The sequence below is a fragment of the Rhododendron vialii genome, chromosome 9a, assembly GCF_030253575.1.
Source record: "Rhododendron vialii isolate Sample 1 chromosome 9a, ASM3025357v1".
In the NCBI taxonomy this organism is placed as follows: Eukaryota; Viridiplantae; Streptophyta; class Magnoliopsida; order Ericales; family Ericaceae; genus Rhododendron; species Rhododendron vialii.
This window is the reverse complement of record NC_080565.1, coordinates 31,260,645-31,278,072: the sequence shown is the minus strand read 5'-3', so window position 1 is coordinate 31,278,072 and position 17,428 is coordinate 31,260,645. Positions and strand designations below refer to the sequence as shown.

The 17,428-nt window shown below is 38.9% G+C and overlaps 1 protein-coding gene across 1 annotated transcript; it reads right to left on the bottom strand.

The window, feature by feature from the left end:
* Positions 1-535: 535 nt before the first annotated feature.
* LOC131301096 (sterol 3-beta-glucosyltransferase UGT80A2-like) lies at positions 536-12,482 on the bottom strand. Its single transcript, XM_058327239.1, has 14 exons — positions 12,067-12,482; positions 10,363-10,538; positions 9,180-9,422; positions 8,552-8,663; positions 7,075-7,245; positions 5,801-5,864; positions 5,487-5,544; positions 5,203-5,380; positions 4,192-4,322; positions 3,292-3,394; positions 3,092-3,168; positions 1,766-1,813; positions 1,523-1,672; positions 536-980 (listed from the first exon to the last, which is right to left on the bottom strand). Exons 1-14 carry the CDS (start codon positions 12,260-12,262, stop codon positions 795-797), a joined length of 1,893 nt encoding a protein of 630 aa, XP_058183222.1. The 5' UTR covers positions 12,263-12,482; the 3' UTR covers positions 536-794.
* Positions 12,483-17,428: the final 4,946 nt, after the last annotated feature.

Here is a 17,428-nt window from a genome sequence, read left to right as displayed (position 1 = left end):
TCTAATGGCAAATTTGCATCTCTAATTCAATTGGAATTTGGAAAGGTTATTTGCTGAAATTAGGAAATGACATATCAGATCGTACGAGAGCCTTTCTGTTGGGTTCCTGCTAAATATGGCCAATGAAAAGTGACAATGTAGACACTCGGATTGAAGTATGGTTTTTGCGGTGAGAATGTTGTTCTTTTGTTTAGCATTAAGACAACAGACAATTGCGATGTTGGTCTCATCCAGGATGTCATCGGAAGTATTGGCTACAGTGCCAAAGGTAAGCTTCGACAATTTCATTTCCTGTCTTTTCAGACATCACTTGATGTACATTGTTAAGCACCCCTACTGGTAACTTCGAAAATTTCATTTCCTGTCGTGTATCGTTGACAGTGTGCCTGCAGGTTTGATTAATTCCCTGTATTACATTTTGTTACTAGCTTACTGGGACTGCATTGCCCAAGTTGCCAAGTCATTTAGTGATTCGTGAAAAATACACTGCCGCTCATTTACAATCAACTACCGTATCTGCACTCTGAATGCACCTATCAAGGTTAATGGAATGTAAGTGGACAAAACAATTGCGAACTCAATGTGTGAAATGAACTCTACCAACCTGATGCATCTCTAATAAAAACAAAAACAGAATACACGAGAAAAAATATCAAACAAAGACAGCAGTTTCTACATAGCATCATCTGTTATGACAACAGAAGACTTATAGTGCCCACACTTATGCGATCATGCTATTGTCGAGAGGGAGGGGCCACCAGTCAGAAAAAATTCCGAAAATTGGACCCTCGAAATCAAGAGCAACCAAAACATCGCCTAATAGAAAATGCGCCTGATTTAGGAGGGGGTAATTGGTTGGAATCACGATAAGCCTCAGTAAGCCTGTTGCCGGGAAATTGTTTATAGAAGGCTTTTACTGCACCTGTCACCCCGTCCTCATGTTCCATGGCCTTGGCCATTTCCACTGCACGTTCTTTCACCTGCACATGCAAGATAAGAATACAAGAATAAGCCACCATTATGATATTCAAATTCAGAATATGAGCATTACGAAAGTGTAACAAATCTGGAATTACTTATCAATCTCCTAAAGATAGATGCTGAATGCAAAATCCAATTCATTTTCTCCTGAGGACCTCTATGAAGACTATGCCGTATTAATTACAGCCCTGCGTGGCCGCATAACTTACAAACACCCTGCACCAAGTGTAAAAGTACTAAGTGTCAGACACTCAACACTAGGATGGGTGAGCGATACGTGTCCGGCATTCTAGTTGGACACCCACCTAGGAAGCGTATTGTGGGGTTCAATTTACCTAATAACTATGGTTGGAACGTTTAGGCATGAAATGCTCTATAGCTCCTTGCAAACACCATTTAAGCCGCCAAAATACGAGAAATATACTAAGGGATGGGAATATTTGGGATGAGAATTAGATAAATCCTACACTTGGATGCTTACCCTCACCCGTACAGAGCTAACAATAATCTGGACAAATAGGTCAGAGTAATAAACAATTACCATAGGATCCTGCATGAAATGTATTGCTTTAATTAACTTCTCACGTGAGAACTCCTCGACAGGGATAGGTGCAGGACCTAATCCCCTGGCATGAACCCTCTCTCCCCAAAATGGTTGGTCTCCAAAGAAAGGAACAACAGTTGTTGGGCACTGAATCCAAATGACAGGATGCACACAGGATAAGCAAGGGAAATAGTTGAAAAGTTGAAAAACAGTAACTTTCCCAGGAAGTCTGTTACTTACAGCAGCTTTAAGACCTGCAGCAGTTGTTCCTGCACCCCCGTGATGCACCTGTGGAAAAAAATTCAAGAGCGCCGGGTAACATTTGATAGTAGGAGCAAAGCCAAAAAAATTTCTCCAGTGTAATTAAACCATGGAACGAATCGATGAAATTTGCTTTACCATCACCCTTTCCATCAAGTATTGACATAACTACTCTTTAGCCGTAATGGTAACGGTATTTTGCGGCTCCAGTTTCAGTAAGATTTTTTATATTCATCATCCAAAATCAGTCACTATGTGTCACAGAAACAGGTTCCCAAGGACAAACCAAACCCAGTCAAAAGTAAATCAGAGCCAACATTGAAACGAATGTGAACATGTGAATTCAATATATGCTTGTGAAGTGAAGTCCCACATCGCTTGGGTATCAAAGTACTATGAATAATATCAGCGCGAGGACACCCTCACTTCAATAGCTACCTTCTGAAGTTGAGTTCTATCGAAGACCGTGTAACATGGTATAGAGCCGGGTATGCCAAGGATGGGTAGGGTGCTTGTCCCTGTGTCCCTGGCCTGCACGCGGCAAGTGAGCACGTTGAGCGTGAGGGAGGGTGTGAAGTGAAGTCCCACATTGCTTGGGTACCAAAGTAATATGAAGAATACAAGCGTAAGGGCACCCTCACTTCAATAGCTAACTTTTGAGGTGGAGTTCTATCCAAGACCGTGTAACAATGCTAACATAACCACTTGTCATAAACCAAGTTTAAGTAAAGAAACCGCAAGTAATCTGTTGCTTCTGTTGAAAAGCCAGGGCTGGAACTTTCATTGCATGCAAACATGGAAAACTTGACAACAGCACCAAAATTATCAGGCAATCCAAGAAAGGAGAGCCCTAGATAGTTTTGCCAAAGATCGCTACCCAAAAGAAGTGACGCATGGTAGACGTAGACCTATGTTCACAAGGAGTGGCTGACCCTTAGATTGAAAGATACTCTTCAATTTCCATGGGTTAACAGGATCGCGGAAATAATTCTGATTAAGATCAACGACAACTAACTGGTTATGTACATGTCATTCTGGGTGTTAGAATTGGAGGAAACCTCCTGATTACTCAGACTAAACAGTTGCTGTCACAACTATCTTTGCAAACATGACAGTAAGCTTTTACAATTGCATCAAGCAATAACCCGTAACCGGATAAAAATGTACCACTATCCGACTATAAACGTTGGTTTCCTCTGTCATATTCATGTAATCTAGACAACCATACATTATCAAGATTCAAGAAGATTATGCCACATCATTTCAAGATAACGAAATACAATGAGCAAACTAAGAACATCTTACCACAGCAGCACATCGTAAGAATAACCAGTCATGAGGGCAATTGTCCAATAGGTACACAAAGTCCTTCGATTCTGCCACTGATAAAGAAAATTAGCTACATATTTTCCAATCCTGCAACGTGGGCAGCTGAATAGCTGCAAAATTTATGGAAATTGGTGGCTTGAAGCTACATAGTATCAAAGGAAGGGTCCCAGACTTACAGTTCCCCAGGCCACCCCAACCTTTGTTAATGACGCCTCTTTGACCTGTCAATTCTAGAGCTTCAACAATTATCTGGGTCATTTTCTCTGGTTCTTGAACAGGCTGAAACAAATTCCCCCCCAAACAAAAAGAAAAAACAACATAATTAAGGAAAATAGAAAGGTACTATAATGTTGATAAGTCAGAAGAACTACGCATGATGCTCTCTTTTATCATTGTAAAGCCCACGAAAACAAAAAAAAATCTGAGTAAGGGAAAACTGGGTCAAAAAAGCATAAAGGAACGATTTTATTTGCATTTCCAGTTGCTCTGAAATAGAAATGTTCTGAGACATGGAAGTGGAGTTAATATGTGCAAAGGGAATGGTGAGAATTGAGATGAAAAAACAAGAGCTTAAGTCTATCCATGTGTGAGCAAAAAAATGAAATCATCAATTGAAGATGTTTAGGGAGACATACATACGTCAAAATTTATAGAAAAATGTAACAGAATCGAAAGGTGATAGTTAATGCGGCCCTTTCTTTAATCTTAAGGTAAAATGAAGTCAACTGAAAATATTTAGCATCATAAAACAGTGTTGTACAATTCTTTACTTCGGTAAAATAGCATCGAAGGTTCCATGGTGATATTAAACTAAACATATATGCTCGTAAACTATCATAATGGAAGAACATGCAAGCAGTTCGATCTTTCAACCCAAGAATAGTGTACTCTTTCTCCTCTTTCGCTTCAGTCTTCCCTCTCCAATTACGTTAGGATAAGCATTTAAAGCTCATTCACTCTAACAGATACAACTAATCTATATCTATATGCCACTTCTATTCTGGATAACTATCTTTGTAAATTGTAAAACAAGCCCATATTACTTACAACAAGAAAATACTCGGGATGAAACTCACAAGGCTACCGAATCCAATGTAGATAGGCGCTCTACCCCTTTCAAGCCATTTCACAAGTGAATCTGGAGGTGCATAATTTGAGGCAAGGTCCAGGAAACAAAAACCGACCACGTCAATCTTAGGTCCCCAATCTGAGAACACAGAACCAGTATATTAAGGTGTCCTTCTTACTGCTGCAGAAGCTTCTTTGCCCAAAAGACGTGATGAATGATTAATAAATTTTACATGCTGACAGAACATCAAGAGAAATGCAAAGGAAATGATAGGACCAGCTATCTAATTCCCATGGCACAAAGAAAACAGAAAGGATAGACCTTTCAAACAAAACAAGGGAATACTGGAAACACAAAGAGTCATAAGACTACTATTCCCTGACCAAGGACAATTTATTTAAAGAAATAACAAAATCAACCTTGGACCTGTTAATAGTATTCAACTTAGCTGGTGCCTGGTGGAATTATGTAATCACAGCCCCAGAAGTGTTAGCCAGAATACTCTGACTCCCCCTTCGGATTGGAGGGTCTTTTAAAGAAAAGAACAGAAAGGATTAGAGTTTCTTGCCAAATCACTCATTTGGAATGAGTAATTTGGTAAGAAATGGAGGGAAACGTGCAAAAATGATATTTTTTAATTGGCTCCTTCACCTTTCTCGCATTTGGTGAGAAAGGGCTCCCCTTTCTTATCACATCCTTTCTCACAATCCAAAGCGGCTGTGAGGGATGAGGGTGGGGGAGAGTGTACTTGCTTGGGACATCAACACGAGGTTCCGTGTAGGAAAAGGAGCCATGAAAGAGAAACAAAATACAATACCAATAAGAGAAAGAAAACAAAAATTCATATGGAGTAGAAATTAAAATAATACCATTAGCATACTTAAGTATCTCTAGAATCAAATGTAATGAAATAACTCCTTAAATTTTCCAGGATAAGCTAAAACATAAATCCACCATACGTGCACACTACGTTCTCTATTCCAAAAGTAGCAATGCAAATGGTTAACAGGGAAGTGACCTTTTGGTTTAGGAACAAGATGAGGACTCCATATGTATCCATAAGGCACATCCGAAGGAGAATTATAAGAACCACTTAAATAGGTCACAGGCCTTAGCTTCAGTTTTTTCTTCCTAAATTCATTTATCAAGTCTCGTATTCCAAGCCAAATTAATGAGTCAACAACGTAGTACGATAGCTGCAAAAATCATCCATCTTGATTTAGAAAGGTCAAAAAAAGCAATAGAAAAGGTCCTCTGAAATTAGTGAGTTATACTCATGTATGGGTACACGAACCGCCTTACTCTATATCCAACTACTTGCTTAACACGTGAAAGAGGATGCGGAAACTCGCTTGTAGGCCTGCAAAAAAAAAAAAAGAACCAAGAAGAGGTAAAAGATAGGGAATAAGTAGCAACCAACTAAAAATGAACATGCCTACTTGGCAGTAATGCACAAAAGGTACCCTAAAGTTACATAGTGACTACTATATGATGCTGGAATAACTCGGAAACTTAACAGGAATTTTTAAAAAAAATGTTTTAAGCATTAAGCCATTTCCCCCTTCCCTACCCAAACAAAAATATGATAACAAAGGAAAAAAATTTACAAAACTTACGTCCAAGGCATCGTGAAAAATATATGGATTGGTACTTTTAGTGCCTCAGCAACATGTGTATGTCCTGAAGAAGTATTTTTCTAAATGAGGAGTCTATTAAAATATTTCTACTAAAACACGTTATCAAATTGAACTGGTCATTCAGTGCAAAAACAGAAGAAAAGAAAACTAAAAACCAACATAACATCAGAACCGATGTGATATCAATCACTTAAAAGGAACATAGAAGCATTACGAAATTCTGAACATAGTGGAGCCCATAAAGTCTGAGGACATGTCAAAACTGTCTAAAGCAGATTAACCCAATAATGTCAAACCTGAAGGGAAAGTGAAATTTTGCTTAGGCTTTCCTGAATTTTAACCGTGTAATTTCCAGCATGACTTCTATCTCAAGCATGGTTTGGAGTTAAATTCATCCAACAAAAATTCTCTCCAACTACTTGTTCTACTTTTACCCCCCTCAAAGCCTCCAAACCATGTCTATGTCGAGGACATCATCAACAAAATTGTGGGGTCCTAGAAGCATTAGTCAGTTAGAAAGAACTTGCATTGTTTTACATCAAACTGGGTCCAACCCTTTTATTACTGCATTTATTAAGGTCGGGCCCAGTTTATGCGAGGAAATACCACTACACTTTAAACTAACTCACTGAAATAAGAGACGAGAGGAATACCCTATGCTGGAATCAGAAGTTGTTACTTGTTAGTTCTTGGACTAACATAGGTTGGAAATTTCATCACTTTAATGCAGATCAGAAAAGGAAGACGCTACTGAGAGGAGTACATTTTCACCCTTCAAACTTGGTAGCCTCATGAGTTCGAGATTCTTTGTCGGCCAGTAGATCACAGTGCTTTGTGGGAGACACGATAAGAATGACTAAACCATTTCTCCCTAGTCCCTTCCAATATTAGATTTTTTTAGACAATATATGTGACTTAAACAATCAAGCATGCGGTTTCCAAATTCAAACTAATACCTCAAATATATCTCTTCTGGTATTTGTACAATTACTCAATTTATTGTAATACCATTCATCATTCTCCATTGCCCTGTATTATTACTTGTTACATCACACCCCTGCTACTTATTTGAATGTCAGACTGAGTAGTTGTTCAAATTCCTCAATCTATCATTCATCGCTCTCAATTGTCCTGTATTATTATTACTACATGTTACATTAGACCCCCACTAGTTTTCTGAAAGGATTCAATTAGGCATCACTGTATGAAGTTAAAGAAACACGGTGATACCGAAATAAATAATCAGACATTACCATATGCTGGGGGATTGGAAATTATTGCATCTACTTTAAATGGAACATTAGTCACTGGATCGGGTTCTGTGCATGCAGGAAGTAAGGAAAATATGATGTCTTTAATTTGACGCCGCTGATTTGGTATTTCCGAAGGTCCTGATGGCAAGAACCCTTTATTTTTTACCATATCTGCACAAAGCATTCAGATTACTATAAATTAACAACTGTTCTAACGTTTCTTCTCCTTTCAACTTCTAACGAAAAATGCAATCTGTGCCAATATTACGCAAAGAAAAAGTAGCAGTAATTGATTCTTCTTTTTAGTTGGTCAAGGGTCAATCATGGCGGCAGGAGAGGTCCCACTGGAGGGACCCCACCCATCCGCGGCTAGTAGGCAAATATGAGAACTAAATTCTCTCCTGAAAAGTTGAAAACCAAAGCTTCATAGAAAACATGTTAAGTTCACACCTTCATTATAACCCAACCTTCCAGGACAGGGAGATCAAGAACTAAATCCTCATGATATGGAAGCAATCCAAACAGCATGACCAAGGAAAAGAAAATGAAAACTTAACAAGAAGTTCTTATCAGATGCCCAATAAATGAATAACACAAAGGATAAGTAACTGAAAAATCTTCTTAAACCCCAGGAATATAGGCGCAGCCGTACAGGAATCGGGTCCAGATTAACTAACCCACACAATTAATTTAACAGAATATAAATGAATAGCTAGTCTTCACATCAGGTAGCGAAATAAATAAAGTAAAATCATAATAGGAACATCTAACACCATAACATCCACTAAATAATTTGATAATTGTCTATTCTTGCCAAAGCTAACTTATCCTACTATCGAAGTTGACCATTCTGACTATGACATGTAAAAAAATTCATCCTCCATGTTATGTATCATCATTCAAAAGAGTACTGCGTGTGTGCATAAAATATTGGCTCGGATAATAGTACAATTTGACTAGTTTATTAATGGAAATACTCTTAAGTTTGAATATTTTTCGTCAGACATCAACATTAAGAGACAATAAGAAACCCCAACATCTACCCATGTAAAAAAAGAAAACGGTAAGGCACCAACAAAAGATATTCTAGAACCCTTGTGACTTGACGCTTCACTATGCACACGTCACTTTTATATAATCAAAAGCAAGTGCAGGAAAAAGATTTAAGTATTTGAAGAGAACTATCTCTGTAATAATTCAATCGATAATAAAAGAAAAAGAAATCACATTATGACTATGGAACAAAAATAGTTATTTGGTTTCTTTGTTCCATGATAAAGCCCTTGAGGTGCCTAACATGGTAAATTTCTAAGAGTCACATTAGAGGTACTTTCTCCAAAGACCAAAAGGTTTTAGGTCGTAAATCTCTTCTTAAGTAGAAAAAAGGCTCACCCCTTCTTAGGAGCTCAATAAAAGTTCAGATATTAGTCTTTGAGGACCATGTTGGGTGTATATTAGTTCTGATTGGGTTACTTACAACCGGCAAGAACTTTTGGATCTCCACCAAGAGCGAAAAATTCCAAACCAGCAGCGAGCACAAACTCCTCGAAATTAGAATGAGTAGCCAATCTCACTCTATGACCATATTCCTGCACGAAATATCGACTTGTCTCATATTTTCTCCAAGAAAAGGTTTCCGTTCTACAACAACGAAAGTTGCATGGTTGATATAAATGCACTAACACAATGACAAGAACTTTAAGATTCAATGGTACCAGAAGCCACAATGACAAAGACACTCTAGACATACTACTACTCAAATTCACGCTTGGAGGTGAAGTGTCATTTTCAAGCAACCGCCAGCAATTATCTACAAAGACACTACAGATATGCTGCATCTCAAAGGCTTGCAAAGTAGAGTATTTCTCCAGATTCCCGTATAAGCCTTTTGAATTCCTCTCTTTTCACGATTCTGTCTCCTTCCTCTTAATTTCCAAAAAGATCAGAGCAAACGACCAAGACTTTCAAAGACAATCTAATGTGATCATCTTCCCATCACAAAACTCATCATGTGAACATTTACCAATGTGATGCTCAAAGTGATGTACTCTAAGCTTAAAAATATAAATCGGAAAACTACACAAATAGGACCAAAAATGTTTAACCTGTAAATGCTTCCCAATGGCCACAAATGGCTGTACATCCCCCCTTGTTCCCACAATAAGCATAACAATTTGCAATGGAGGTAGATCTTGAATGTCTGTTGCATCAACAGATTCTTTACCAGTAGCTCCATTATATATTACTCCACTTCCAAAATCGAGGCTTTCAGGTTTAATATCTCCTGGAACTTCAAACTGCACAGTTCCATCATCTTTTATAGTAGCAAGTCTATTCAGCCACTTGACCTGCACGTTTAATGGCTTATTTTAACTACACGTTTAATGGCTTATTTTAACTATCAGAGCAATTACTAAACTAAACATTTACAAACAAACTATAAATTTATGGTCCCATCAGGAAGAAGGTATACAACATTAATACAATAATATGCCAATTTCCTACAAGGAAAAGAGACATTATCATCCTTTTTCTCAAAAAGAAGAAGAAGAAGGTAGATAAGGAAAAAATAACACAGACATCAATTGGATTGAAACACAGACAATAGAAGACCAAAAGAGTTAGCAAACCTATGCCATGGCAACTGTGGGGAAACATAAATATGGGGTATAGCACCAAACTTTCCGATAGCAGGGCATCTGAACTATGACCCAAAGCTAATGTGCATACAAAAAAGAACACTTGCTATTAAAAAACAACAAATAAGCAATTAAGCATCATGCCAATCATGTTCAGTTGACACTACACTGCACAATATCCAGAACAAACAGCACCTGATTCCAACTGAAATCAGTGAAGAAGTGTGAGACCTCAAACTCAAGCCAATTTTAAAGGACTCCAGAGTCCCTGGAGTCCTTTGCATGTGCTCAAACCAACATCAGTATCCCCTTAAGGCTAACTATTGATGTAATTAGCCTGTTCTTATAGTGGTGGAAAAAGCTTATCTTTGAATATTTCACTGAAACATAAAACACCGCCATGACTTTAAAGGAGATCATCCAAACCCAACCCAATACATGTGTGAAGGAGTAAAATAACATGAGGAGCACATTTGGTAATCAAATATCAGCATTAAGCTTCAAACAATACAGATAGAATCTTCAATCCTTATGATTTCATGAAAAACTGGATGGGGAAAAAGAAAAAGGGGAGAGGGAAAAAAATAGAGGAAAATCAGAAGTAATTGCAAGCTATATTGAAGTTGAGATTAAGTGCGATGTACTTAACCTTCCTTTTAATAGGAACTTTTTCATCAACAATTTTTGCTGCCAATACATCAAAAGTCTTCTTCCGTCCACGTCCCCGGGTTCTAGTAAGTTGACTGGAGGCCGACTCGGATTTAGCTGCAGTTGAGCTCTCAAAAGGCACAACATTCTGACTAGGTACATTCCTATCAATTAACCCTGAGTATAGCAGATTTGGAAATAGAATAGCAGAGAAATATTAAAGCTGAGGAAGGACAGAAAACAAAACCGTAGCTACATAAGTAAAAGTAGTACTCTAAGTACTAATGTAATGGATGAGAATAAATGCCAAAAAAGAAGTTGTTGCTACCAATGGATGCTGTTAGAGACGTGCCCCCCATCAGCTCTCTAAGTCACCCAAGCTTGATCCATATACTCCACAAACCTCACCACCTACAGCCAAGTGGTTTACGCTTGTATGCTTGAAAAGTCTAACATGGAGGCAGGGATTACGTGGTCTCTAAGAAGGGCACGGTACAACAACCAACTGGTGACAACAGGTGAAGGAACAATAGTTGGCCTTTGAAGCTCCTTGGTCACTCCTAAAACCGTGTCCAACACATCTTGAATGTGTCTTAACTAACCACTAAATGTACCATATCGGACACTTAACCGATACTTCATGGACACTTGTGAGAGAAATTTAAACCATTGTATGTCAAAAGTTGGAAGGAAAAGGAGCAGGGAAGGGAAAAATAATACAAAACTCCACCAAAAATTGGACTACTGAATTGAAAAAGATCCATTCAATAGAAATGGAAGGTATAGAACTATAGTGTCAATTCCCACATCTTGATCTAATATAAATCTCCTTCTCAAATTCTTACATTCATTCATGAGGTTACTTACATTAGTTCCACATTGTTTCTGCAGCATGAGTCTAACTTTCAAAATAGAACAAAAAACACAAGTTTGTAGTAGATCTACTGCCTTGTCAATATTGTGCTATTGTGATCATTTATCAGAGGAAATTGGTTATCACTGACGAAACTATTAGTAGATTATGTACCCAACGCACCCCTCCCAAACTATTATTATTGGTTATCACTGTGTCCGAAACCTTCCGATGCACATGAGCCCCACACCATGCACGCGGGTCCCACACTCATTGGACGGCTGCGGACACAGATGTGTGTCCAAACCATTTTCTAATAAGAAAGCACCACACATATTGCTCACAGCAATTTCCAATATAGATAGACGAAATTGTTAGACAAGTGCACCGATTTATTAATAATTCGGACACTCTTAACGGAGTTATTTTATTTTTATTCTAACTCTCAGAAATTTAAATTTACACTGGAGTGGTATATCGTGCTACAAATAAGGAGAGGTCCACGTGCATTGTATATTCCAGAGCTAGGCTTGTCTCGAAGAGGAACTGTTCTACTCATAAAAAGATACATATATACAATACACAATCTTATAATGAATGTAATCAATACTCGCGAGGACCTCCTATTAATAGAAGGTTCGCAACAACAACAAAATAACTACAACAACAAAATCGTCTCAAAGATAGGACAGCAATATGTACTAGGGTTTACAACAACAAAATCGTCGTAATACCCGCAGTAGTCGAAAGAAACTTCGTCGAAGAGGTGTCCAATACTAAATTGAGATTTCACCTTCAAAATAGTAACTAGGACTGAGGCTAACAAGAGAAGTAAACAATGAAATTGAGAACCTGTTCCAGTTTGCGAACAGGTTAAAGAGTCTGCGATCGCGGCAGCAGCTCCACTCCGGTCGGCATCATCATCTTCTGCTTCTTTAATTTCTAATTCAACATCCACGGAGACCTCGCTAGAACTACTCGACGACGAACTCCGTCCACGGCCACGGTCAATGTTGTCACGGTGGTGATTCTCCGGCGACTCCGCCATCTTAAGAAAGAGAAGTTAACAGGGAGAGATAGAGAGAGAGAGAGATGGTGGATTGCGCTGTTAGATACTGTATAAAGAAAGGCTTTAAAGATGGTTTTGGAATGTATTCTGTTTTTCTCATCAACTCACATGGCGGAGTTTGCACTTTGCAGAGCAGTCGGTTGGTTTCTCCTTTTGTTCTTCTCATGATTCCTTCCAGAAAGGAGAGAGAGAGAGAGAGAGAGAGAGAGAGAGAGGAAACCGTGGGTTGAGACACGTCTTCGAATCATTCGGCCACGTACATATGGGGAAATTATTTGATGTGCAGTGTCCCAAATTCTGTCTTTAACCATAAAACCCAGTTTAGACTTAGTTTTGGTTTTTTTTCAATTTTCATGTGTGCCGATCATGTATCAAATAAAATCCGATGAACACAATTTTTGGAGTTGAGTTTTGTTCACCCTCCACTTAAGAGAGTGAACATTGCCCTCCTTCCTATTGGTTGCAATAACGTGGACTCCACCACAAAGTAATGTCATGTTTACCAAAAAGTGTATTGCATGGTGAGCATGACATCACTTTGTGGTGGGGTCTACACCATTTCAACCAATGAATGAGAGAGAAGGTAATGTTCACCCTCTTTTAAGGAGGGTGAACAAAATTGCACTCCAATTTTTGGTATGATTAAGGTTCTCGCCGAACTCTACAAAATGAATGAAATCGATCATCCAAATGCGATCGAAAAATGACTGAAAAATGAGAAATGAACCGAAGGAGATACCATAGGACTTGATATCCTTGAAATACCTAAAAATTTCTCTTAACGATATTAGCCAACCGCGGGATAACGGGCCTGTGGCAGAGTGGCAAAAAAAGATACTAACCACTGACGTTACCGGTGACCAAAAAAAAAATTTACGTCAACCACGGGTTAGGATTGTACAAGTCAGATGAGAGGTCAGTCCGAGCTGTCCGAGATGAACGGCCGGATGCGCTCGGCACCTCACTTGACAGCATCCCTAGGTCGCACACAAATATACAGAGATCCAGCTTGAAACATCTTGTTAGATCATATGTGTGAGCGTTTTTCTAATCATTTTTTTGTGTGTTTTAAATACATTCATCATATATCAATAAATATATGATCGCACCATATCTATCTTGACGTAAGTGATTTCCAATCTAGAGTTTGAGTTTATTTTTTCCCAAGTTATATAAGTATCGAAGTCACATTCATGATGAAAACCCAATCAATGGAGTACAAATTTTTTGACACAATTTATGTTCTCAACAAATTTTAAAAAGTTAACGGTTCCGTTCTCGTAAAAGCTTACAAAATCATATATGTTCCGCTCTCATGACTGCTATGGCTTCATCAAGTATGTTTTTTTTTCTAATGTGAACCCACCAAAAAGTTAAGTACATCCCTGCCAGACATTATATTGATCTGATGGAACCACTCTTTAGTTAGGTGACCCACATAATTTAGTTTTAGATAACCTAAATAAGATCAGACTGGCCTACGGACTCTGTCACAGTATTTTTTTGACATTTTTCATAAATTTCTTCAAATGTGTTAAGCATCTCCAGCAGCTCCTAGCCATTTTGGCTAGGTAAAATGCTAGATATTAGTTTAGCTAGCCACTTGCTTAAGTCCCCCCTAGACTAGGCATTGGGCTATGCAGAGGAAAAAATTCCAACGGCTTGCTACCCAACAGTGCAATCAGCAAAATTCAGTCCTGATTGTTCTTTGAAGAATCGAGTCAGTTGCGTTGTCGGTTGATGCAGTTGCTTTGTCAACCACCAGTATCTTGCTTCTCCTCGAAAGGGCACGGGCACTACCCAAACAGAGCAGTTGCCTCTGTGGCTCTGTCCCATGCGCTCCAGTTTGAACCATCTTCCGCAACTGAAATAGCAAGAGGGCTCGCCGATTACTAGATCAGTAGAGAAGGTAAAGTATACTGCATTTGCATCATAAATTTGTGGAGGGAGAGGAAAAGGCAATACAAAGTTACGGGAAGACAAATGAATAAATTTGGCTTCTTCACTTCATCATGTTCTCGTCTTTTCATCTTACATTTTCCTTTCCCACCCTAAATTAATGATCCCACACAACCTATGTAGCAAGAGAATTGTCTTCTAACCCAATGAGTCTGAGGCCCGGTTCTTTCTCCTGAACAATTTCACTAAGCTGACACTTTCCAAGAACCTTGTGAAGAAACGAATAGAGATCACGAAATTGTTAATTGCAAAACTCATATACTAATACAAGACACACGCACGTGCGGAGAGAGAGAATAGGATTCACATATTACCTCCCATATTTCTTTGTCGGTATGCTGAGATAAAGGATTCAAATTGTATCTCACAGTTCCGTTACAAAGAGTGGCATCTTTCGGTATAATCCCAAAATGAGACCTCAAATCATGAAGTCCAAGCGTCGATATGTCTATTCCATCAACTACAATCTTCCCACCTGAAGGCTCCACTAGACAGAACAAAGCACCTATGAGAGTAGTCTTCCCACTTCCAGTTCTTCCAAGTTCCAATAATACCAATTTTTGTGCCCTCCTGCAGATGTGCAACTTAACACACGAAGAACAAGTGGTGCATCTGGCCTATATCTGATCTGTTTTAACATCATGTTTTGTTAGTTGCTATGCTTATCTTTCTGTTAGTTTAAATGTTAATGGATATATTTGCTGAATTCCAACGGCTTGCTGCAAAAAAAAAAGGGTAAACTTCAACTGGTATTCTTTTACTGGAATACTGTATCCAAATTTCTGGAAAACTGTATCCAAGTTCTATTCTTTTTACTATTTGGACCACCTAGTGGGACATTATATTTGGAAGACAAAGTCGTGATTGAGAGCTTATGTTAGTGGGACACTAGCCCTCTACAAAGAGACACAGACAGGCAGACCCCACACAGACCCGCGTACTTGATATTGAAACACCTCCATTGGAGCAGAAACTTAGTAGCAGCAGAAAACTTGAAACAAAACCTGCATACTTGATATTGAAACACCTCCGTCGCAGCATCAACATGATATGGGACAATCCACACTTTCAGTCAAACATCGAGAACATCCAAGGCCATAAAATCCAGTGGACCATGCCCAAAAGCATGAGAAAGACCTGGACACAAAAATACATAGAAAGGCCACGACACAACATACAGGCCATATAACTTAGAAGCTTGACATACACAGACTCAGACTCAAGAGAAGACCCCAAGACACGAACAGGACTCACCACACAACCCAACTACAAGACATACCAAATACGGACAGCCCAAAGTACAGAGACACCACCCAACAAACAAAAAGAAAGCTGACCCCAAAATAAAAAGGACTCAGAGACCCATACAGGACACACACCCCTCAAGGACCAAGAACCCAAAAGAAAGACACCAAGACCCAAAATAGGAGACGTATGGGCATATGCAGATGGTCAAAGGGAAGACACATCAAGTGGGTTCATGGGCCTATGCTGGTGGTCAGCCTATCAAAGTTAATTGGGCTTATGCTGGTGGTCAAAGGGAAGACACGTCAAGTGGGTCCACTTTGTGTTTTCATGGTTTTTTCAATGTTTAATGTTTAAGCATTTATCAGCAGGGCTGTTTAGTTATTTAGTGATTTGAATGGCATTGCTACCTGTTATGCAGGTCACTATAACATTTTTCCCAATTGGCTGGAAGACCAAGTGGTTTGCAAAGGAGAAAGGAAGCGATACCTACCGCTACATTGGTGGTTATTGGGAGGCTAGAGAGAAGAGGAGCCTGGAATTCATGCCCTGATATCTTTGGTCATTTCCCTTCTGATCAGGTATCCGAGTGATTGAGTATGTCCCCGAATCCTTTTCTCAGTATTCCTCTTTTTCTTATTTTTCCTTGACAGAATAGATAGACAGCCGATGGCCATTTAGGTTGGTGTCACATTCATGTAAGTAAACTAGACACAAGTGTGGCAGCGTGGCAAAAATCGGAAAAATTTTCATTTCACGACTTGCAGCAGTGATCAACCAATGGCAACTGCTTTGCTTCAAAAAGCAACTGCCACATCCATATTGCAGTATCCAATTCCAAAGACAGCTACTTGCCATCAAAATACTAAGTACCCATTTCCTATTTCCTATCTATATTACGGGAAGGTACCAAAGAAGCTTAGGATGTTCATCCAGAGAAGTAATTATTTGTGGCCATGTCCTAGAAGATCTTATTGACAAACAATTCCTCTCCACATGGTTACAAGGAGTAGGCATTAACGGGAAAAGAAAAAAAAATGAAAACTTATGCAAGCAAATCCAAATAAACTAATAGAGAACATGACAAAGGAAATAACAACTTCCATATCAACTGAACCCAGGATCTTGGAAAACTGTCCTAATGGGATTAACCATGGCTTGATCTGGATTTCACAGTTCTCAACCTTTATAGGGAATTGTGGTAACCCTAGTTTTACATGTAATTTAGGTACCAATTCTATAATTATAATCTAAATCACACAAATAATCTTCTCTGATTTCATACCCCAATTAACATTTATGAACAAATTACAGAATCTAAACCCGAATCATGAAGTTGAAATTAATTTCGGGAGAGAGAGGAATAAGGAATACCTTGTCGATGTTGAGGATGATGAAAAATCTCCACAACCCTAGTGTTTGCTGCTTGTTCAAAGTGAGGGAAAGCGAGTGATGATGAAGCTTTGAGCGGGAGTTGAGAAAACGAGGGAAGGAGAGAGGGAGAAGCGGAAGAAATCGACCTAGCGAGGCTAAAGTACTTCGCTAGGAGCAGCAAGGTATGGTAGCTCCACACCAGTTTGCCGACTGTGAAGCTAGCCTGCTGGGTTTGCCGTTTTTGTGCTTTGGCTAGCTATTATAGCTAAAAGCTCCAATTGCTTAGGCAGTTGGAGATGCTCTTACAGCTTTAGGAACACTTCCTAGAGGTTTCTTGGTCCGAAGTGCACGCAAGCTACCCTAGGACGCTATTACCCAAAAAAAAAAATTCGGAAGAGTTGCAAGTTTCAGGTCAATGAGCAAAATGTTCAATCACCTGTACACAATGCATCAGCATCCCTATTTCCAGCCACAATTGTCAAAATTTACGAGCAAAAATGGAACTACCTAAACTTAGATGCAAAGTGCAATATAGTCATGCCATTTAACGGCGTGATAAAGAACAGA